The sequence below is a fragment of the Hibiscus syriacus genome, unplaced genomic scaffold (genome assembly GCF_006381635.1).
Source record: "Hibiscus syriacus cultivar Baekdansim isolate YM2019G1 unplaced genomic scaffold, ASM638163v2 tig00110013_pilon, whole genome shotgun sequence".
Lineage (NCBI taxonomy): Eukaryota > Viridiplantae > Streptophyta > Magnoliopsida > Malvales > Malvaceae > Hibiscus > Hibiscus syriacus.
Window position 1 is genome coordinate 2,826,215 of NW_024062563.1, and position 24,781 is coordinate 2,850,995.

Genomic DNA, 24,781 nt, shown 5'->3' on the forward strand with positions numbered 1-24,781 from the left:
TGTTTTAAAGATATGTACCTAAATCACAAAAGAGAAACACCCTAACTTTGAGCCTTGGGATTTTCAAGTTCTGAATATTGGGATGATCCCAGGTTTATCAATTACTGCCAGATGAAAAAAATGTTATTTCTCCAGTTTCAGGAGCTGAGTTCTTAATTATTATTCTTTTTTCAGGAAAATAATGAATGAATTGATTGGGAGAAGAATGTTCTATCAAAGCATAATGCTATTGAAAATGCGAATGACGTTTTATTTCTAATTTATGCGAATGTCATTTGCAATTGTGTATTTCATGTGAATTGAATCGATTAAAATATTGACCTTTTTTACGATTTTAGAAATAAATCATTTGTTTATTTTTAATAAAAGTGACTTCAGTTTTGTTTATTTAGAGAATTATTTCATATATTTTAATTAAAAACAATTTAAAGAATGTCGGTTAAAAGTTGTTTAGAAAAAGAGAAAAAATAAACATCAAGTAAAAGCTAAAGATAAGGGGTAAAGTTAAAAAATTTAAATTGTGGTGTCATAATTTTAAACGATATCTAGATAAAGTCGTATAAATCTACGTGTAGCTCTAAAACTTGATAAATTAATGTAAAATGTAACGAAAGTAACATAAGACTATTAAAACATTATTAAAAAATAACTAAAAGAAAAGAAACATCAAATAAAGTTCAACCACTCATACTTTTTTCTTACAATTGTCCACGGCGTTTCTCATGTTTTGAAATCGGTGAATTATTTTTTCCTATATCGATGCTATTAAAATTATTTTTCTCAACATAAGTAACCAAACAATCATTCATTCATTGCATCTAATTCGATTTTGCAAGTGATTTTTTACAATCTTCATTGTAGAAAATGTTCTTTCCACACTTACCGTAGCAACCGACAAAATCAATGCAAGCTTCACCAAATGTTATACCAAATGATAAACAATATTCTTTTTTGAATCAACCATAGGTCTTGAATCCCTTCTAGATTTGAGAACTCTTTGTTTGAACACATGTCAATGATGTATGTAATAAACAAAAAACAAATTTACAGTATTCATAAAAATAAATAATGAAATAAACATTGAAAACAGTGGATATGGATTGTTGCAACAAAAAATTACATAGCGCTAACGTAACTATTCGAATGAAAACAATGAACTTATTAACATATCATAGACAAAACAATTATCTCAAAGTTTAAAATCAACCCAATATCATTAATAATTACGGACATTAAAAGCATAAACTCATTATCAATATCAAATAATAATTTTAAAAATATTGAAACATTGAAAACTCAAAGAAAACAATAAGCAAATTTAATTAACTTTACTTTGATGCTAGAATGTGATTTGATTTGATTCGTCTTTCTCCTTGAGAATTGTTAAAATTTTAATATTATTTTATGAAAGGATGAAGATTGTAAGTTAGGATTCATTGAGAAAAAAAATTGGAAAAAAGATGGGTGAATGTCGTTGATTGAAAACTTGGGAAGGAGATTTTAATTTTTTATTATTAAATATTTTATAAAATAAAAAGTAGGGTTAAAATGAAGTAGAGTTAAATTTTAAAAGTAAAATATTTGGAGAAAATAGCTATTGATTTTTATGTGTAGGAAAAGTAAAATTTAATTTTTTTTATTATTAAATTGTTTAAAAGGTGGGAAATATTTTTAAAGGGTGTTAAAATTTTCTTAACAGATGTGTCATTTTTTTTATTTTTAAATCATATATAGTATTCCCCTCTCTAACTACCCTCTTGAAGATTGTCGTGTGTGGAGTGCAGATAAAACAGGTATGTTCACAATTCGTAGCGCATACATGGTGTTATTGCACGAAGTCAGTGTTTCAGATTCAGAGTCAATCGTGTTTAGATACATTTGGTGCAGTCCATGTCAACAAAAAATCAAACTACAAGTCTGGAAATTTGTGCAAAATTATGTGCCATCATTTACAAAAATTTTATGTTAAACGACTCATTAACAATCCTGCTTGTCTCAGTTGTGGGAACGGGATAGAAATGGGGCTACATATCATAAGAAATTATACTTTGGCTCAACAGGTGTGGGGGATATGCAGATACGTTGGCCGATTGAGGTGGAGGATCAAGGTTGTGTTGAATGGCTTTACTGGCTGTTTAGTCACAGTCATACCAATAAACATGTTGAGATTTTAATAACAGTATGGGCATTATGGTACGCTAGAAACATCCAATTCCACCAAGGCAAAATTCTGAGAAGAGAGGATGTTACCACAATGATCCGATCCCAAAGTCGTGACTTCTCCATAGCAAATGACCGGATGGGCACTCCTTCTCCAGTTACAGTCTGCCGGTGGCAACCACCCACAGCTCCTAAAGTCAAGGTGAACTTCGATGCTCGATTCTCACGTGCACAACAACAATCGTGGTCAGGGGTTATCATTAGAGACTCCGAGGGATAAATCTTGGGTGCATGAAGAAGATGGGTGAAGAAAGTTACCTCAACATTCATGGCAGAGACGAAAGTGGCGATTTATGATATCCTGTTGGCTCTTGACCTGGGTTTCTCCGAGGTTATCCTTGAAGGGGAATCAAGAAGTGTTATCTCGAAGTTATCCTCCGTTACAGTAGACTATTCAGAGATCGGGACACTGATTTGGGAAGCACAACGAAGAGCTTAGGCATGGTAACTCGGCTGCTCACCAAGAGATGGTAACTCAGCTGCTCACATTCTGGCTGCTGAGATGAGCTTAGGCACGGTGGATCGATTTTGGGTAGAGGAGGCTCCAATGGCTGTTGACCACCAAGCTGCATCGAATTGAAGGTGGATCGATCCTCCATATCCATAGTGACATCGCTTCCGAAGACGAGTATTAAGGGAAGGAGCGATGTTTTTTCTGTGATTTCTTACTCCAGATAGCGTCAACTTTTTTTTTTCGAAGGGTGATAAAGGAAAAGCCAGAGTTTTTCTCCCCACCAGTTCAGGTTTAGTCTTGATTAATTTGAATCTAAATGGCCTTAATCTGATTTTAGTAGGTGAGTCTCTTAACAATAAATTTTTACATACATAATGACCCAAATCTCCGTGTTTATTAATAAAGAGTGCTGACATTTCAACTTCAAAAAAGATTAATGTATAAAATTTTTAAGTAGTTGAAAATAAATCATGGATTAAAATATAAAAATATCTAAAATATATAATAATTTAACATTTTTAAGAATTATTAATTTATCTCAATCTACTTACTGTGAACAATTCAAAACTTATTTTATTATAAATCCAATAACCATTAACATTTTTTTTCTTGAGATTTATCTTATTCGTACAACGATGTTCAAGTGAGTTGGCAAACTTTTTACGATAAACTTAGGTTACATTGTGAACAATAAAATAAAGTATGCAAATAGTTTCGATTGTAGGATATTATTTTATTAAGTCATCTAATTATTAAAAGATTCAAAATGATTCTTCAATTATAGGGAGTTATTTTGTTGAGTCATTTGACTATTAAAAATTACAAAATAGTTAATCGATTATTCATTATATTCTAAACTCGTCATTTTTTATTTAAAAATTTGACAACATCCTAAGTTATTCGTTAACTTGCTATTGAGATATAATAAAATATGATCTCATAATCTCAAACCACTATCATATCTCAGGTAACATGTTGAAGTCTAACTTAGAAAATCGTTACTTGTTTAATGAAAAATAACTAGTTTGAAAAATAATGATAGTCGAGTAACAATTTTGTAACTTTCAATAGTTGAAGGACTCAATAAAATAATTCTCTATAATCGAGGGACCATTTTATAATTTTTAACCGTAAAAAGACTTAATAAAATAGTATTATATAGTGGGCAATCATTTGTTTATTTTACCCAAAAAAAAATAATTATGTTTACATGACATAAGCTTGCTCTTTTCTTGTAATATTTTCCACATGTTAAATTAATAATTTTGTTACCCCATTACCGTTTTCATTAGTATGGTAACTAATAATTAGTCAGTAATGGTGCGTCAACTTTTTCTTCGTTTCTGTGTATGAGGTATCCTTTGTTCCAAGTGTGAAAACAAACGATGATTTAGGAGGAAAGTGGAACAAGTTTTTGAGTTGAAAAACTGAAATTAAGTTTTTCTTTTCTATTTTCCCCATACTGCATAGTTTTTCCAACCAAAAATAGGGCCAGATCAAAACAAGAAAAATACTAGTAAAAAGGCCAAAAGGTAAAAAAAAAAAAAGGAAGAATCAATTGAAAGCAAATCAAGCTTCGACAGAGATCGAAAGAGCAGATACACAGCAGAGACCAAAAGCAAGACAGAGACCTGTTCTGTACGAGAAGCCACTGGGGAACGACAGGGTCCCCCCCCCCCCTTGTCTTTCTTGTTCCTTTGATAAATCTTCTTTCTTCTTCGTTCAGGTACGATTATGTGTTTTTGGAAGCATTTTGCATGGCCATTGGAGACCGTTTACGTGATCTTAAAGGGTTTGTAATTATGTAAAAGATTTCATTGGTTTTGATATGGTGATTTTCTTCAGGGTTTCTTTTTTGAACCGAGTGAATACAGGAGGGGTGGCGGTGGTTCTTGGTTGGAAGTTCCTGCCAAGTTAATGCAAAATGGTTTTGTCCCCTGAAAATTCTCCATCTTCATCGAATTCCACACAAGATAGCTCAACCCCACCTCCATCATCGAATTCCACGGATGATAACTCACCATCATCATCACCGCCAACACCAGATAGCTCACCACCACCACTAACACCAAAAAGTTCGTCACCGCCGCCCCCGCCGCCCAAAATTTTATCACGACCACCGCCGCCACCGAAACCCTCTCCACCTCCACCAAAACAACAACCACCACCCAAGCCACCGGCATCTAATAGTAAAAATCATACTAGCAGTCCTCCTCTATTCCACGCTCCTCCGCCTCCTCCATTACCTTCTCCTCCTCCTCCTCCTCCACCACCTGTTAGAAATGGTACCGGCAACTCTTCCTCAACTCCTACCAAAAGTGGCAGTGGTAGTTCCACGTCTAACGATTCAACGTCGGAGAGTGGGTCGAATGAGAACTCGGAGGCAAATCTCGTTGCCGTGGTAGCTATGGCGGCAGGAGTATTTCTCTTTATCTTTGTCATCGTTTTAGTGGTATGCTGGCAGAAAAAGAAGAGGAAAAGAAATCCCCGAATACAGTTCTACGGTGAACCTAAAGGTGATTAAAAAAATATGGACGATTCTTTTATTTATCTATTATGAATCTTGAGAATAGCTTTATATCAAAGGTAAACTACTTATTTAGATATCTACCTATTTTACCATTTTATTTTGATCAATTAATTATATTTTTTCGAAATCATATTTAATATATATTTTAATTACCCATCGTTAAAAATTTAATGGTAATATTGACATCTAATGATAATGTTGACATGTATCATAAAATAATGTTACATCGTCATTGAAAAAAATAACTACACCAACAAATCTATTTATTTTTCAATGATAAACGATCAAAATAAAACTGAAATATAACGTTAAGTATAATTTTAAAAAATATAATTGAGTGAAAAAAGAGATAAATGAATATATGAGTAATTAAATATATAGTTTACCCTTTTTATCAATTTTATAATTTAAGTGACTGATAAAGTTTGCATGACTCATGAGTTATTATGCAGTCGGTGGCGATGATCCGTATTATAAAGGCACGATGCAACGCCTATGGGGAGAACATGGTGCAAAAGCAACCCCACAACATGGCAGTGTTGTTTCTAGTGGTGCAGGTGGTTCAGCTCCTGGTGGTGGTGGTGGAGGAGGATGGCGTTCACTATCCCCAATCCAACCACAAATGGTGAGCGGTGAACTAAGCTCCCTGTCAGCCGCACCTCATAGTAATTTGGCACCCCCGTCACCAAGTATGACTCTTGGAATAAATACTGGAACTTTCACTTATGAGGAGCTTTCAGCAGCTACTGGCGGTTTCTCTCAGGCCAATCTGCTCGGCCAAGGCGGGTTCGGGTTCGTGCACAAAGGTGTGTTACCAAGTGGAAAGGAGATTGCAGTCAAGAGTTTAAAAACTGGTAGTGGGAAAGGCGAAAGAGAATTCCAGGCGGAAGTCGAAATAATCAGCCGCGTCCATCATCGGTACCTCGTGTCCCTAGTCGGATACTGCATTGCAAGACAACAACGGATGTTGGTGTATGAGTTTCTTCCAAATAACACCTTGGAATACCACCTCCATGGTAAATTATCAATTTTGCATGATTATTCATTCATTATCCTTCAAGCTTAAGTATCTTCGTTAAAAGCTAACCCTACCCACAACAATTGCAGGAAATGACCGCCCGGTTATGGATTTTCCGACTAGACTTCGAATTGCATTAGGTTCTGCTAAAGGGCTTGCTTATCTTCATGAAGATTGTGAGGAATCTAAAGTCTCCCTCTTCACCTCTATCATTTCCCATTCTTTCTCTAAGGCTTTTCATTTCTTCAGGTCATCCTCGCATTATTCATCGTGATATTAAATCAGCTAATATTCTGCTCGACTACAACTTTGAAGCCAAGGTAGGCCATCTCTTAAAATCGAACTACTTTTTTAATACACATTACTTCACAGGCTCACAGTCAAACGTTTGCACATTTTTATGCAGGTGGCTGATTTTGGATTGGCTAAGCTGTCTGAAGATAACCACACCCATGTCTCAACTCGTGTGATGGGAACATTCGGGTAACAATAAATAACTGTAAAATATTTGAGATCAAACGCCTTGTCAGTTATCATACGTGATTTTTTATCTTATACAGGTACTTGGCACCAGAATATGCATCGAGCGGCAAACTGACAGAGAAATCCGATGTTTATTCATTTGGGGTCATGCTATTAGAACTCATAACCGGGAAGCAACCTTTGGATCCAAAAAACGCAATGGACGACAGCTTAGTAGATTGGGTATGTAAATTCGATGGATCAGTTGCCAAAACCACAAGAGCCATACAGAAATGATGCGTTACTGTTAGTTTTTTTTCTCTGAAACAGGCTCGACCGCACTTGACTCGCGGACTGGAGGACGGTGACCTCAGTCCGCTGGTGGATCCACGTTTGGAGAACAACTACAACCATGAAGAAATGAAACGCATGGCGGCCTGCGCTGCCGCCAGCATTAGACATTCAGCTCGGAAGCGCCCCAAAATGAGTCAGGTTTTTCCAATGATCCCCAAAACTTTCTTCTTTCTCTTCTTAATTTATACTCTGGTTTCGGATTTTCGAGTTAGAATCGAAATTATTATAACGAATGTATTATGGAAAGCAGATCGTGCGTACCCTGGAAGGAAACTCTTCATTAGACGACCTGAACGAGGGAGTAAAGCCAGGACATAGCACAGTGTATGCGTTTGGAGGAACAACAGATTACAGCAAAAGTTCATACGAAGCCGACATGAAGAAGTTCAAAGAATTAGCATTTGCAAGCCAGGATATGAGTGAGGACTGAGAACAAAACCTTACAAACTTCAAGCACACCGGAGATATATGCGCTTTTCAAAAGAACCACCATATATTAACAAGCTGTATCGCCTTTGAAAAAAAAAAACACAACACTGCTCCTTTAGATTAATAACATAGTTGGTTGCCTCAAATAGTATTTTCCAGCTCCATTAAATTAATTTGGGATCCTTGCTTGTTCATCAAGTGTTTTTCTTCCTTTTTGTATTCAAGACTAAAAACAAATCAGTTTTCAGGTGATATTTCGGTGTAGTATAATAAAAATGGCTCCCAAAGAATTTCCCTCTAAATTTTAAATTTCAATCAAAATTAACTATTTTTTTATATTTTTTATTGATGATTTATTTTCTCATCAAATAAAATTTTATAATTTCACGTCTTCCGAATTTCTAATGTAAATAATTTCGCATCCATGACAATTGACATAAAATCTTATCTTAGGTATGCCCCTGTCCCAATCCATTACGGTATTTGATGATACTTTATTCGCTGTGAATATGTTTCTAAACCACTTGACCCGTACAAATAATTTTCATTCAATAAAATAGATATATAATTTAAAATAGGGATGCCTTCTAATTATTATTCCAAAACATTATAATAATTGTAAGTCAAGTCAAAAAAAATTATCATAAACTCGACTCCACCCTTACTCTGACTCTATCCTTCATAAACACATCTAGACTCACCTTGCATCTGAATTAAAAAAAAAACAACCTCATAAATCTAATTGGTTCAAATCGAGTAAAAATTATTAAATTCAAATATTTCAACTATCTTAATAATATAGATAAGAAATTTATTCTTAATCGACAACAATTAACAAATACAAACCAATATAAAAGAATGTCTTTAAATGCAAAATGGCACCAAATTAAACTTGTGACATGAAGAAATTATTTCATGAGTTTTTAGAGATAGTAATTTCATACAAATCCGATTTGATACAGTTAGGTCCTTTTATTTTAAAATTTTAGACTTGAGTTGAGTTGGATCGAGTTTTAAGATAAGATCGTGTCATGTCAATTTTTTCTTTTAATTTTATTTTCCTTAAGAAAAAAATATCTTAACATTTTAAAACTTATATTCCTCCAAACTGACAATTGTCGCTCTTTCTTTCGTCATCGCTTTTGTCATTGTGTTGTGGTTTATTCAATCAAAAAGATTATCAAACAACTCTTCTTCTACTCTTTCTTTCTCTCTTTCATTTCAGACTTATTGAAAAGTCTTCCAGTCCCATCAAATCTCAATTGAAATTAAAAGTTGAAACTTTTTGACATACCACTTTCAACCGTTGGATCAGCTTGGAATTGAATTATATTGATCTACTAGCTAGAAAATATTTTTATCATTAAAATTTACTGACAATTGTTTTATTCATCAAAAATTCCACAAGATCAAGATGGATAGTTTTCTCTTTCTCTTATTTTTTTCTTTACTTGTTTTTGTTATTATTTATTGCATGATGCTATTAGATCTTTTGGTAATGGATGGTAATAGAGTTTCGGTTGTGCTTAGTAGTTGGATGAAGTGATGGTGATGAATAGTTCGATTTTGTGGGAAGATAGTGACATTGTTGTGTATAGTAAGTGTTGTCTGTGTCTGGTGACAACAACGATCAGCAGCATACCCTATAGTGATAATGCACATGATCTGAAAAGGGATGACAATTTGGAAGCTTGAGTTTTTGGGGTTTTTTAATTAACCATTGGTATTTAGATTACCTTATCTAGATCGAATTTAGCATAGACCCATTATGTGATGATCATTCCAATCAAGCTTGTTCCATTCATAATTGTCAAGATTCGAACTCCTGACTTTAATTAACGAACCTAGTGTCTCATCTTACTAGAACAAGTGAATGTTGGTGTTTTAGGAGTTTTTATCATGGCACCTTAGTTTTTTTAGCGACAACTTACAACAATGATTGTAATGAAAATTAATTAAAAGTTTAGTGATTATAATATAAATTTTAAAAGTTAAGACGGTAAAAGCATCATAAAAAATCAATGACCATTAATGTAATTTATCCTATATAAAAATAAAATACTAATTATTTAATCTTAAACTTGAACATTCTTTAACTTTTGTCTTTGAATTTAAATTTGTTTATTTTGATCAGTTTAATAATGTGCCATTCGACACATTATTAGTGTCCCGCGTCAATTTTGAAAGGAATAAAAAAAAAGATTATCAAGCTTTAAAATTTTGAGGACTAAAATAAACATATTATCGAATTCAAGAACTAAAAATCTAAATAGCTGTTTCTTATTATATATATTGAACAAGTAACAACCTAACCCCTCGATTTGTTTCGGAAAAAATGAGACCTAGCTAAGCCTCCTTTGATCTTCATTCAACATGGGAGATTACAACGATGCCTTCATGCGCAACCAAAACGCCGCCGCCGTTCAGGCCCGCGTTAAACCCCCTCAGAATCGCGCCAATATTCAACAGCTCAAGCTGGTTCGTTCTTCAAGGGTTTTTTTTTAAGAGCGTGATCTGATTACTTTTGATATCGACTTGTTAGCTTTAGATTATTGTAGATTATACTTTTATGTGTGCTACTTTACGTTTTCGAGTTCTATTTGGTTAATCTGGTTTTATTCTTGTCTTTCGAAATGAAGATTTGCTGTGATTTTCGAAATACTGGATGCGGGTAAAAAATTATGGTGATCTAATTTTGTGGGATGGGTTTAAGATGATTAAATACGATTTTGTTTACTTTGCAGATTGGGCAAAGTCATCCTACTGGTTTAACAGCCAATCTTTTGAAGCTCTTTGAACCACGACCTCCGTTGGAGTTTAAACCACCCCCTGAGAAGAGAAAATGCCCTCCATACACAGGTCTTTGTCGTGTATTTGTATTTGAATTTGAAAATTTTCATTTATTGTGTTTTGCTTTGTTCTTCTTGGTTAGGGATGGCACAGTTCGTAAGTCACTTCGCCGAGCCAGGAGATCCTGAGTATGCCCCGCCTGTTCAGGAAGCAGAAACACATGTAGGATACTTGTTCTTAAGTAGAAATTATTGTGTTTTTGATTCTGTGAAATGCTTTGCATGATTAAATTTTTTTTGGTTCCGTTTCTTATGTTTCTTTATTTGTTTTTATTGATTTTGAAATTATTTGTCAGTAATATGATATGTCATTGGAATTATTAAAAATTAGGATTTTTAAGAATTTATTTCTAACTTAACTGCCTGAATTAACTGAAATATTTTGGCTGGTTAAGTCTATTTTTTGGGTAACAAGGAAAACTAGAAAATTTGGTTAATCTGATTCAGTTATAGTTTTGCACAACTGAATGAACATTCCTAGACTTTAGTACTATTAGCTGGTCAAACCTGGTTGAGTGTGTTGTGAAAAAGAATTGTGCATTGTATTATGGCTTTGGTTTGATATGTTAATTTCACCACTGACATAATTTGATGGAAGGATAAGGTTTTAACTTATGTTATATTTTGGAACGATTTTCTTTCTTTTTGGATCAGGCACAACGAAGAGCAAGAATTCATAAGTTGCGACTAGAGAAGGGTATGGAGAAGGCTGCTGAGGAGTTAAAAAACTGTAAAGTCTCATATCTTTAAATTGCTTATTAGTGAATGATGAATTTGTTTGGTGCATGTATTATGGTCTTGAATTTTTGTGTGCTCTATGCAGATGATCCAAATAGCGACCCCAACATTTCAGGTGATCCATACAAGACATTGTTTGTTGCTAGACTTGTAAGTGAATTTGCCTAGTTTCATATCCAATTTCACATTTCAATTATTACTGCTTGAATAAGTTACTAGTTTGTATTATGTTTTGCAGAATTATGAGACATCCGAGAGTAGAATTAAAAGGGAGTTTGAGTCTTATGGACCAATTAAGCGGGTAGGTATTTTTGAGCATCCTCATGCGGGTTTGGTAAGAGGTTATGCAGCTGCTTTATCCTATCTGTTCCCTTGACAAAAGATTTTAGTTTCATGATATAAATTTAAATCCTTAAAAAGTTTTTCGTTTCCAGTATTTTGAAAACAAAGCTATACCTTCTTGTGTAAAACTTGAATTTTCTGACATATATGCATATTTGCTTAAGCATATTAAAGACAAATTCTTTAAATGTTTGTTTAAACTTGGTATGCTGTAATTTGTCATTGTCACAAGATTCTATCTTTTTATGGTACTTTTAAATGCAACGTATGCAACTACTCATTGGCATCTATGAGTGCACTGAGCTTCTGCCATTTCTGTAATGTATCATGTTTGAGTGTCTGTCTGCTCAAGTTGTCGAAAGTAAAACAGGTATCACTGATAAGGGGGAATTTGTAAGTTTCACTTGACCCATTGACAAGCTGCTTGAATATGGTAGGATGTAGAAATCATCTCCAGAAATAGGTGAACTTTCCACACTTTAGGTACTGTTATACCATTAAGAAGCTTCTATAAAAGGTATCTATGGTAAGGGGCTGATTATTTTGTTTCTGATTCCCCACTATTTTACAACCCTATTCCATACATGTTACTTCATTCCTGCGAAGCAAAGCTGAAAAGCTATGTTGAACGGAGCTGTTGTGCATTGTGTACCTTTTGGCCTTTATTTTCAAGCAGCAAAAGGTGGCTGACATCTGTTCTTTTTCATGCCCTGGGTAAAACATTGGGAGTATTAGCATCTCTTCCTTTTGTTATTTAAGTTTTTAGCCCATGCTTTTCCTGCTAATAAAAGCTTTACTTTTGGCTTTTAAAGGCTATCAAAAACATATCAGCAGTTGAGAAGGTGTTCTGGTATTTTCTAGTCTATAACTATTTTCTATTTTAAAAAATATTTCCTGGTAAGGGGAGTTTAGTCTGTTCAACAATTGGTAAATATGCCATGATACATCGGTTTATCTGCAACTCTAGCAATGGTGGTCAACATCTCACAATGGCAGCCCTATGATTAAAAGGTGAGCACGGCTTATGAGGCATAATGCCTGCCTGCCGTGCCAATTAGGAATTTACTATTTCTAACATTTTGTAGTGCTAGAACTTAGCTGTGGAGATCAAGCATCGGCAATTATAATTATCTGATTCCTATGAGACGGTTTTTTTTCTGTACTTTCAACCGTGTTAATTATTTCTTTGTTGTGACCAGGTTCGGCTGGTTACTGGTAAATCTACAAATAAACCAAGAGGCTATGCTTTCATTGAGTACATGCATACTCGAGACATGAAAGGTTTGCTTTGCTTTGATTATCATGTTTTCTTTTGAGCTTGAAGTCATTGAGTGCATTGTTAATATATGTTTTCAAACATCTCTCAGCTGCTTATAAACAAGCTGATGGGAGGAAGATTGATGGAAAAAGGGTCCTTGTGGATGTTGAGCGTGGTAGGACAGTCCCAAATTGGCGCCCTCGGAGGCTAGGTGGTGGACTTGGAACAACCAGGATTGGAGGTGAAGATGTTACTCAAAGGTACTTATATGGTGGTTACATCATATTGTAATGCTGATGCATAAATGTTGGTAGGCCACCTTTAATTCAGGTTCCTTCAGAGAGATAAGCTGAACTCCAAATTTGTTGCTTGGCTGATGTTCTCATAAAACTTGAAGTCAATTATTACCAAGCTTGGACTGAAACACTTGTGTTATTTTCCTGATATTAAAATGCTATGTCTGTTTGTTTGTTTTTTCTTGAAATGTAATGCTATCATTTGCTACTCAGGGAACAAGTTCAATCAGGACCATCTCGTTCCGAGGAGCCAAGGATTCGAGAGGATCCACCTGGTGACCGGTAAGATTTAGCTTTGTTGTTCCATCAACTTTTATCTTTACAATCTGTGGAAAATTTAAATGTTGCTGGCTGAATACTTATTTCAGCATAAATGGGAGAATTGTTCATTTTGCCTTGAACCATTTTCGAGGCATTTGTGACTGTCGATCATATTGTATTATAATTATCTGTTTTATCTTGGAAATCTTAGTGAAAGGGAAAAATCCCGTGATAGAGGAAGGGAACGGGAGAGGGATCGTGAAAAGTCTCGCGAGCGCTCCCATGACAGACCAAGGGGTCGGGATAGAGAGGATAGACATCACAAAGATAGTGAAAGAACTAGAGACAGAGATAGGGAAAGAGAGAGAGACCGTGGTCGTGATCGCGACCGAGCACGTGAACGTGGCCGGGATCGTGGTCGTGACTATGAGCGTGATAGAGAAAGAGATCGTGAGAGGGATACGGACAGGGATTATGATGTCGGCAACTACGATCGTGACCGCGGGCGTTCCAAGGATAGAGATAGGGATAGGGAATCTGATTATGACCGTGTTGAGTCCAAACATGAGAGAGACAGGCACAGCGAGAGGGACTTTGTTCATGGTGAGCCAGATGAGGATCACGGATGGTATGAACAGCATGATCATGGGCATAGGCGTTCAGACGAAGATAACCAACACTACTATGATCATCAACGAGGTAGAGGAGAATATGATTTGGATGCACATGGTGATCGTTATGATCAATATGACCGTGACCGTGATCGTTATGATGGGATGGAAGAAGATGATTACAGGTGATTTCGATCATAAGACAATCAGGTTCTTGAAATTGAGCCACTGCTTTCTCTGCAATTGCACCTGGTTTAGTTTAGTTTAGTTCCCAAAGGAACTGTTTCCAATCTGCTTTCAGGAGTGTTTCCTTTGGAGTTGGAACCTTCTAAGCGTATTTTTGTTTTTATTTTAAAGTTTTCTCAAGACTTTATTTGTTGGTTTAAGCTATATGCGACTGTCCTACATTGTGTTTGCATCCTTTTGCTGAAGATACTTTAATTGGGCAATATAATGTTATTGTATTGCTGTCGTTTTGTTCAATGTGCTCTTATGTTGGGTAACTCATTCGATCCGCGCGTCAGGCGCTCGGTATTGGGCTTAATTTTTCGGCGAAGGAATTAGTCTAAGATTGTTCAACTTGGGATCAATCTATACTAATACTGTCCAATATCAGATTGGATAACGGAGAAGCTTCTTCCATGCAAGTAAGGTTACAAATGGGATGAGATATATTGTGAGTTATTCGAATTTGATCTAGTTAAAGTTTGGTGAACACTTAAATTGAATGGATTTGAATTTGACTTGAGTTTTTAATGATTTAAAGTGAATTATTTGATACTTGACTAGAGGCAAACATTGATTTTCAAAACCTAATTATTTTTATTTCAAACATACTGAAGTATCATAAAAGGTGTAAAAAAACAATTATAAAACATTTTATAAACCGAAGTGCAATGACACAATTTAAAATCTAAATAGTACAAACGCTTGGTTATAAATCTGAATAAATGAGTAAGGTTCTATAAATACATATGTTCACTAAAGTTACAATATAATATTCTGAAGGAGAAGCTAGAAGTCCTGTTGTGACGGTGTTCTACGAACGGCTCTGGCTACTGACATGCGAACGGAAAACATTCGAATGCTTAGCTTACAAAGCCCAATAGAATAATCGCTAATTTAGAGTAGTATTATGAGTCTCATAAACATAAGCTTGTTAAAGATATGTACTAAGCGGTAGGTACATGCATGATCTTAATCAAGTGCTATCTACTTAGGGATCGACTGTTCTATTATTGTAGTAGAAGTCTCATGCTTCCTTTAATCCTCTGCTAAGGGTATCGCCATAAGTACACCTCTAAGGATTTCTAACCTTAATGAGTGTAACTGCTATGTATTATCTAAATGCGACACTGACACTCATGTACATTATATGAATGCAACACTAGCTCCACTTTGCATTATCTGAATGCAATATTGACTAGTATATGGTCTCACATAGCCATTAGACATTAGTTAACTGATGGAATCTGGTGTCACATAGCATAGGTGAAATTTTCAATAAGCTGTTGAAAGATCTCCTGGTCGTCACATAGCCATTAGGTAAATCATGGAAGGGGAATCCGATGTCACATAGCATCGGTACAATTCCCACTCAACTAAAGCATTGTCTCGATCTCACATAGCCATCAAGTCAAGCTTTAAGGATATCTACTATACTGAACTGATGCAACTATACATTCATACTCTAATGGTCCAAAGGCCTCACAACATTGACATTACTAACCCACTCCTCATGAGTGTTCGGGCCTCGTGCCCTAGTTAACCCCTGAAGTGCCTCGCGCACTAAAATTTCCCTACTAGGGAAACTAAGGTAACATGACTACACTCTAGCATAGCTAGACACACTAAAGTGAGGCCATCCCCTCACTAGTTGTTATCTTACTCATTCTCTTACCTAGAACGTTATGCATAGTGTATTACTTCTGTTAGTTTATTAAGTGGCTCTATTCTGGTCATCCGTTACTTAGAGGCGTTTTATTCATTTTGTATCTAGAGAAATCTCTACGCGTTTCGTGATTTTACAATGATTAATGTGTTTGTTGTTCGCTGTCTGTTACACTAGCTAGCTCAATACCTAACTCAGGTTCATTACTGGATAGTGACGCTCTAATCGCTCTTATCATTCTTCTTTCCAATACCCCTTGAATTGGATGAACGACTTATATGTTATCGGTTCACTAACGTTCTCAAAGCACATGATTTATGCTATTACTGAATCTAACTTACTTATCGTACCGTTTGCCGTTATATCCTCTATAATGATCCTCGTTCTTAACTATTCGATACGTGCTCGAATAAATATACTTTGACGTATTACACTTAGTATGGTTACATCGTTTATAACCCACTCTTACGAGTTTTTTTAGATATCTTTGGTCATTTATGTCCCCCATGGACTAAGTTATACCATTACAGATTATCCTTAGCTCTTACTGGCCAATAAGGGTAATTTAATAATTTCAACCCCCAATTAGAGGTGAGCGTTTGATCAAGTAGAGTCGAATCAAGTCAAAAATTTTTGAGTTATTCGAGTTGATGAGTCCTATTTTACAACTCGAAGTAAACTTAAATTTTTCGAGTGGAGTCGAGTTTATAAAATTCGAGTTGAGTCGAGTCGAATTTTCGAGTTTCTGTTTAAATTTAATTATAAATATTTATAATATTATGATATTATTTGATTACAATTTAAAGAGTTTTTTATGATCATAAGTAATACATATATATCTATATATATAACAATTTGTTATTGTGTAATTTTTTATATAAAAAATACAATACATATACATTTTTTTCATATAAGATATACATATATCACACATAATTTAGGGACTCGACTTAAACTTGAAAATTCATCCAGTAATTACTAATTTTTTTTGAGTTATTCGAGTTGTATTTACAATCGATTAGAACTTAAATTTTTTAAGTAATATATATCTATATATATAACAATTTGTTATTGTGTAATTTTTTATATAAAAAATACAATACATATACATTTTTTTCATATAAGATATACATATATCACACATAATTTAGGGACTCGACTTAAACTTGAAAATTCATCCAGTAATTACTAATTTTTTTGAGTTATTCGAGTTGTATTTTACAAATCGATTAGAACTTAAATTTTTTTCGAGTCGAGTTTATGAAATTACAACTCAAAGTCATATTGAAACGAGTTTTTTCAAATCGAGTTGAGTAAAAAAATTAGATTTTCGAGTTGAGTCGAATTTTGCTCACCCCTACCCTCAATGGAGTTTTAGTAAACTCTCGCACCCGAGCTAGATGCCCAATCTCAATCGATTTTAAACTCCTCACTCTTAAGTATATTTGACATCTTGAAGTCACTCAACCACACTTTGGGTATTGATATCAAGCCTTCGGTATGGATATCCAATACTCGGTATGGAAACCATTTTATTTGGTATGGATACCAGTCCTCCGGTATGTATACCAGTTTATCCTGGATAAATACTCGTGGTATCGATACTGAGCATTCGATAAAGATACTACAACCCCAATATCGATACTAATGGATCAATAATGATACTCTTTGCTAAAATTGCTCAGATTTCATCTCAATTCATCCAATATCGATATTTGAACTCAGAAATGTCTTATTTAAGCTCATGAAACACCTAAAAATCATCCCAAAGGTCTTAGTTTAGTTCCTAATCATGTACTAAAGCTTTAGAAAGTTAGTTAGGGTCATAAAGTGTCATAAAACCATATGTTTAACATCAAATTTGTCATATATGACATGAATCAAGTATGAAATCCTAAAATGCTCTAATACCAAAATCTTAACAAATCATCATGCTTATGAAATCCTTAACACTCCAAAGGAATAGAAATACACTACCTTGATGATTAAATCTCGAAATGAAGTTCCTTGCTTAGTCATACTCCATTTCTTTGTGATTTGGATGAAAACCTACTTTTTCTTTAACTAGGAATAACCCAAGACTTGAATCCTTAAAACGATGTTGTTGGGGGATTATGAACAAAGTTGAAGTATGAAAGGGGCTTAAGAACTTACTTTTGTGCTATGGAACTTAGAGAAGAAGAAAGAAAGGAAAAATGGGAAGAAAGGAAGAAAATGAAGAGAAGAATAAGATGGAATAGATAAAGAGCCTTCATCTTTTAAAAAGGGTGAAATTGCACATTTAATTATTCCTCATCTTTCTGCCATTAAAAATCTCCTTTATATTGCTAATTGGGATCAACTCCAGCCCAATTAAGCTCGACAACTTAAATTATGAAATTCGCGAGGTCCACATACTTCTCGGGTAAACCCAAAACTACTAGCCTAAAATTTTGGTTGTTACAACTCTCCCATCCTTAAGAGAAATTTCGTCATCAAAATTTACTTGGATTGAAAAAGAACTCACTCTAGTCATCATAACACTGAATACTAAAACATTTCACAAGGAAAATGCCAATCAATCGAGTCAACTTAGTGCATAATTCTATAAATTTATGATTCTTGGTGAACTTAGGGAACTTGACATACTACACGCTGAGATCCTACGAACACTTGCCATACACAGTCTCGATGTCGACTACTGAACTATGATGAAAATTCTCAGCTTCTGAATGTTGAGCTCTATATTTCTACTGTGCAACTCTGATTCAATACTCATCCATGCTACTTGACTGTTTCTTAATTGCCATGTGGTTTACATACGCATTACTCACCTGATTGCACATCTAAGATACTCATAATTGAAAATCGGCCACTTGTTGAACGAAACTATCAACATTTGGCTCTCATGGAGAACACACTTCCCAAAGTAGAGATCTCTCGTAACTGCATTCTAATTTAAGGGTTCTAGGACTCTACGTCTTGCACTCATTATCACTTACCACCATTGAGTTATTTGATGACGGCTAACACTAATTAAACGACATTTAACGTCTAACACTAGAATCTATGATACAACACAACACTACATATTGCTATGTGATGTATATAGCTCGCGTTCATATATCAACATGAAGACATCATTGACGAGGCTTGGTTCACTTAGTTGATTCACTTATTGTTCATGCAAGAAGGCATCATGGTGATGTCGGAGGGTTCATTGTACCTCGAGACTCTTAACTCACTATCATACCTATAGTACCCTTAGTACCTAAGGAAAAATTTCTTAACCGATGCTTTAGAATGTATACTTGGTTAACTTACTCCTCGCGATACTTGGGGCATTTGCACCTAGTTAGAAATTGAAGTACCTTTGCACTAGCTGAGATATATTCTGAAGTTTCCGACGATAAGGTGATCACTATACTTGCAAGAGTAACCTGATTATTCCTAACACTCTCATGGAGATATTTATCTCCAATGTTGAACTTAAGATTACTAAATCTCTGTGGTTCGGTTACACGAACCCTCTACTGGTATTACAAAAACATCCTTAAAGTCTCTTATACCCACATAGATTGTCAACAAGGAATAATCACCTATTCTCCTATCTCTTGACCCAAAATCCTAAGGTTAAAGCATACTTGTGTTAATAAGTTCCCTTAGGTCAACTACCGAGTTTGACCTAAGCCCTCAACGAAAATCTAAGGTTACCTTGTCTATTCCACTAAGATCCACGTTCTAGCCATTTGTATTCCTTACTATCGAATTCTCTATGCGAATAAGCTTCCTACCTAGTTCACTTGTCATCATAAAAGAATGCATGTACTTACGTATATTGAAGCAACACTAAAACTGAGGTAGTTAAAAACATACCTATCATCTCATTTATGATATCGACGTCCTAACCCTGCCCCCTGCAATCTGAAATACAGGATCGTGCATCGTTGAATTAGGAATAGGTCGAACCGCTCATCTACTCTCTTGTTTGAGCATAGAACTAACACCACTCTGGGTAAGCTCCCTACAATACCGAGCTACTGTGATCGCTTCCATGAGTCGAGTTGAAACATCATCATCCAAATTATGGCAATCCCTCACGATATGTGCTAAGGATCCACATCTATAAAACTTCCTAAAGATTTTAAATTATCATCCTCGATGATTTTTATCACAATACTCATTTTCTAGATACCTCAAAACCCAGTTAAAGCCTTTAGAGCTCACCACAGATGATGAAGCTAAAAGTCTCCTACAAGACCCTATATCTGACCTCTAACTTGATTAGAGTGACAAAGCTAACATCACTCTCTCTACTCACGCGAACCTCTTCCCCTCTCTACCATTAATTGAGATAGATCAACTGGTATACAAGCCCTCATGCTTGGGCTGCCTGATTCACCCAACAAATTTTTCCTTATACTCTGCACCCTCTCCACAGCCTTAGCCTTCCATGATAACTTTGAAAATACCCTAAGTGAGTATACTGTCAATTGCGCAATGATGTAAATATGAAGCCGCTCAGGGAACCTCTTGCACCTTAAAGACTCTATCGTAATTAAATCTGGAGCATAACGGCTCAACCGTAGAAAATCTCTCTCATACTTGTACACTGAGCGATCTCTTGAACTATAAGAGAGAACTGTATCCTCAACCTATCTATATGTGCCTCACTGATGTACTTGCCTCTAAACTCATTTAAGAACTGATCCTACGTAGGTACATCCGGCTGTAGAGCCATCTCTATAGTCTCCCACCAGTCGATAGCATCACCCTTGAGCAAAGCGGTGACACACTCTAACTTACATTCTGAGGTAAAGTGAAGCTACATCAATATCATCATGGTCTCTCTCAACTATTAATCGACCCAAATCAGATCATAATCTCTTGAATAGAAGAAGTCAACCGTCTTGTACCTTACTTGGGACTCTGATGGCACTAACGTACTTTAGGTAACTGGCTAAGCAGTTTGCGCTCTAGGAATGTCGTCCACTGTCTCCTTGAGAGTGGAAGTCAAACCTCTGAATAAGATTGCCTCTACGAATCCCACACCTAATAGGATCCCACGATCCTCTACCCTAGGCAGGAACTCTTCATTAGCACTGTTTGTATGAGAGGCTCGACTTTTCATCCTATCCTTGAGACCATGCTTAAAACTATCGACCATCGATTTTTCTACTAAACAAGTTAAGAAATGAAGCACCATCAGAATTTCAAACTTATACAAGTACTTTAAGTACTTAGAGGCATGTATTCACTGAATCCTTACTAAAATAGACCACTGGGTTCTAGCATCGACTCAACCTAAAAAATTGATTCCACTAAATGTAACACCTTAAACCCAAATAGGCCTAAAGTGTCATATTTGGCCGCCAAGGCAATCCTTGATTTTTAAAACCTGATTATTTTCATTTCAAACATATTGAATGTTATCATAAAAGACGTAAAAATATAATTATAAAAATATTTTATAAACCGAAGCTCTGTGACACATAATTTAAAATCAAAATAGTATAAACTTCGAGTTATAAATCTAAATATATTAGTAAGGTTCTATGAATACATATGCCCACTAAAACTACAATACAATACTCTGAATGAGAAGCTGGAAGTTCTATTGTGACGATGCTCTACGAACAACTCTGGCTACTGACATGTGAACGAAAAACATCTAAACGTTGAGCTTACAACGCCTAGTATTAAAATCGCTAATCTAGAGCAGTATTATGAGTCTCATAAACATAAGCATGCTAAAGATAGGATACTAAGTAGTAGCACATGCATGATCTTGATCAAGTGCTACCTACTTAGGGATCGACTGTTCTATCACTGAAGTAAAAGTCTCACGCTTCCTTTAATCCTCTGCTAAGGGCCTCACCATAAGTATACCTCTAAGGATTTCTAACCCTAACAATTATAACTGCTACGTATTATCTAAATGCGAGACTGACACTAATGTACATTATATGAATGCAACACTAGCTCTACTATGCTTTATTTGAATACAATATTGACTAGTATCTGATCTTACATAGCCATTAGGTAGATCATGGAAGGGGAACCCGATGTCACATAGCATCGGTACAATTCCCGCTCAACTAAAGCATTTTCTCGATCTCACATAGCCATCAAGCCAAGCTTTAAGGATATCTGTTATACTGGACTGATGCAACTATACATGCATATCTAATGGTCCAAAGGCCTCACAACATTGGCATTCCTAACCCACTCCTCATGAGTATTCGGGCCTCGTGCCCTAGTTAGCCCTTAAAGTGCCTCGCGTACTAAAAATACCCTACTAGGGCAACTAAGGTAGCATGACTACACTGTAGCATAACTAGACACAATAAAGTGAGGTCATCCCCTCAGTAGTTGTTATCCCACTTGTTCTCTTACCTAGAACGTTATGCAAGGGTTTATTAGTCTGTTAGTTTTGTTAGTTTATTAAGCGACTATATTCTGGTCATTCATTACTTAAAGGTGTTTTATTCATTCTGTTTATAGAAAAATCTCTACATGTTTCATGATTTTATAACGATTACTGTGTTTGTTATTCGTTGTCTGTAATATTAGCTAGACTGATACTTGACTCGAGTTCATTACTGGATAGCGACAATCTAATCACTCTTATAGTACTTCTTTCCAATACCCCTTGAATTGGAGGAACGATTTATACGTTCTCAGTTCACTAACATTCTTGAAGCACATGATTTCTACTGTTACTGAATCTAACTTACTTATCATACCACTTATTGGTACATCCTCTGTAATGATCATTGTTCTTAACTATTAAACACGTGCTCGATTGAAGATACTTTGATATAATATGCTTAGTATGGTTACATCATCTATAACACCCTCTTATGAGTGTTTTTAGGTATCTTTGGTTATTTACATCCCCTATGGACTAAGTTCTAGTATTACAGATCATCCTTAACTCTTGTGTACCAATAAGGGTAATTTAATAATTCTAGCCTCCAATGGCGTTTTAGTAACCTCTTGCACCTAGCTTGATGCCCGACCTTAATCGATTTTAAACTCCTTCCTCTTGAGTCTATTTAACATCTTAAAGTTACTCAACCACTTTGGGTATTGATATCAAGCCTTATATATGGATACCAATTAATTTGGTATGGATACCAAATTATCCAATATGGATACTAATATATCCAGTATAGACACCCGCAATATCGATATTGAGCATTCAGTATCGATACTACAACCCTAATATCGATATTAAGGGATCAGTATCGATACTTCTCTCCTTAGTATTGATTCTCCCTATTAAAATTGCCCAGATTTCATCCCAATTCACCAAGTATCGATACTCGAACCCAAAAATGTATTATTTAAACTCGAAAAATACCCAAAAATCACTACAGTAAAAGTGTTCTATAGCGGCGTTTCTAGCAGCGTTTTAAGGGCAAACACCATAAAATTTAAGCATGTCGCGGCGTTTACAATACAAACGCCACAAAATGATACTTGAGCGGCGTTTTTTAAACAAACGCCGTAATATAGTGGTAATTTAGCGGTGTTTATAACTCCAACGCCGTAATAGAGTTGTTTATAGTGGCATTTTTTCAACAAACGTCGTAATAGATTGGTAATTTAGCGGTGTTTTTATACAAACGTCGTGATAATGTTGTTTATAGTGTCGTTTGTTCAACAAATGATGCTATTGAGAAGTAATTTAGCGGCGTTTATCAAACAAACGTCGTAAAAGGGTTGTTTATAGTGGCGTTTGTGCAAAAAACGCCGCAATAAAGTAATAATTTAGCGGCGTTTGTCCCACAAATGCCGCAATATGTTGTTTATCGTGTCGTTTTTATAAAAACGCCGTAAAAACATGTACTATAGTGGCGTTTGCTTTTGATTAAACGCTGTAAAAATACTCTTAATTTAGTGGCGTTTATGCCAAAATGCCGCAATAGTCTTGTACTTATCTGGCGTTTGTGATCTTATCTGGCGTTTGTGATCAAACGTCGTAATATCCATTTACTTTAGCGGCGTTTGTAAAAAAAGCCGTAATATCCATGTTTTTTAGCGGCGTTTCTTTAATAAACGCCGCAGTAGTTTTGTCCTTTATGGGTGTTTTTGTAATAAACTCCGCAAAAGTTTGGTCCCTTAGTGGAGTTTTAATATAAACGCTGCCATTGTCCATCGTTATATCATATATCCTCAATTATGGTCGATCCCTAATTATTTTTATCCCTAATTTTCTATCGATGGGCAGTGCGTCTTCATCAAATCGTTACCACTCACCACCGTTGAGACTCTACTGAGCAACGTTTTAAGCGGCGTTTGGAGAGTAAATGCCACAAATTCTAAATATATAGTGGCGTTTACAATTCAAACGCCGCAGTAGGCGATACATCAAAATAGTTTTATATTGGCATTGTTCGCGGCGTTTTTATAAATATATGCTGCTAAATTGGTACATATAGCGGCGTTTATAGCCAAAACGCAACAAAATTATTACATTTGCGGCGTTTTTAGACAAATACCGGTACAAACTCATAATTTTCTGGCATATTTTAAAAGAACACCGCAATATATTAAACATATGGTGGCGTTTGTATAAACAAATACCGTAATTGTTGTCGTCCCATACCCCTTAGTGGCGTTTGTGTTTATAAACGCGATAAAAGGTTCATAATTTGGGGCGTTTTTTAAATAAACGCCGTAGTAGTCTCATTAATCTCTGGCATTTTGTGGCGTTTGAATTTAAAAACGCCGCTAAAGTGATCTATTAACTCCTACGATACCATTTCCCCCCTTTCCAAGATATTTACGATCGAAAACAAATGCTGCCCGTTGCCATTCAAAGTCGTCATCACCTATTCTAGTTCTCTGAATCTTCTACTGCCCCTAAACATAAAACCCCAGTCATTTAGTTTGTATAAAATCCTAGCATGAGAGAAACCCTAGTTCTCTAATTATCTTACATTCCATGGAAGAGCCGCTCCTCAATTGAGAGACCGAAGAATAACATGTGAGTTTCTACCAATCCAACAATGTTATTTCCCTTCTTTCTATATACTTAACTAAAATCCTAAGCTGATCAAAATCTTAATTTTCCTTCACCA

At 35.4% G+C, this 24,781-nt stretch overlaps 2 protein-coding genes across 2 annotated transcripts; both read left to right on the top strand.

Moving 5' to 3' along the window:
* Window positions 1–4,598: 4,598 nt before the first annotated feature.
* On the top strand, window positions 4,599–7,468 carry LOC120212420 (proline-rich receptor-like protein kinase PERK4). The gene is made up of 8 exons (XM_039210728.1): window positions 4,599–5,190; window positions 5,657–6,220; window positions 6,312–6,398; window positions 6,472–6,542; window positions 6,629–6,705; window positions 6,783–6,927; window positions 7,015–7,176; window positions 7,289–7,468. The coding sequence occupies exons 1-8, from the start codon at window positions 4,599–4,601 to the stop codon at window positions 7,466–7,468; spliced, it is 1,878 nt and encodes a 625-aa protein (XP_039066659.1).
* Window positions 7,469–9,781: 2,313 nt separating this feature from the next.
* Window positions 9,782–14,326, top strand: LOC120212531 (U1 small nuclear ribonucleoprotein 70 kDa-like). Its single transcript, XM_039210806.1, has 10 exons — window positions 9,782–9,945; window positions 10,212–10,326; window positions 10,400–10,479; window positions 10,971–11,046; window positions 11,140–11,204; window positions 11,293–11,355; window positions 12,596–12,677; window positions 12,764–12,914; window positions 13,164–13,232; window positions 13,423–14,326. Exons 1-10 carry the CDS (start codon window positions 9,841–9,843, stop codon window positions 14,009–14,011), a joined length of 1,395 nt encoding a protein of 464 aa, XP_039066737.1. The 5' UTR covers window positions 9,782–9,840; the 3' UTR covers window positions 14,012–14,326.
* Window positions 14,327–24,781: the final 10,455 nt, after the last annotated feature.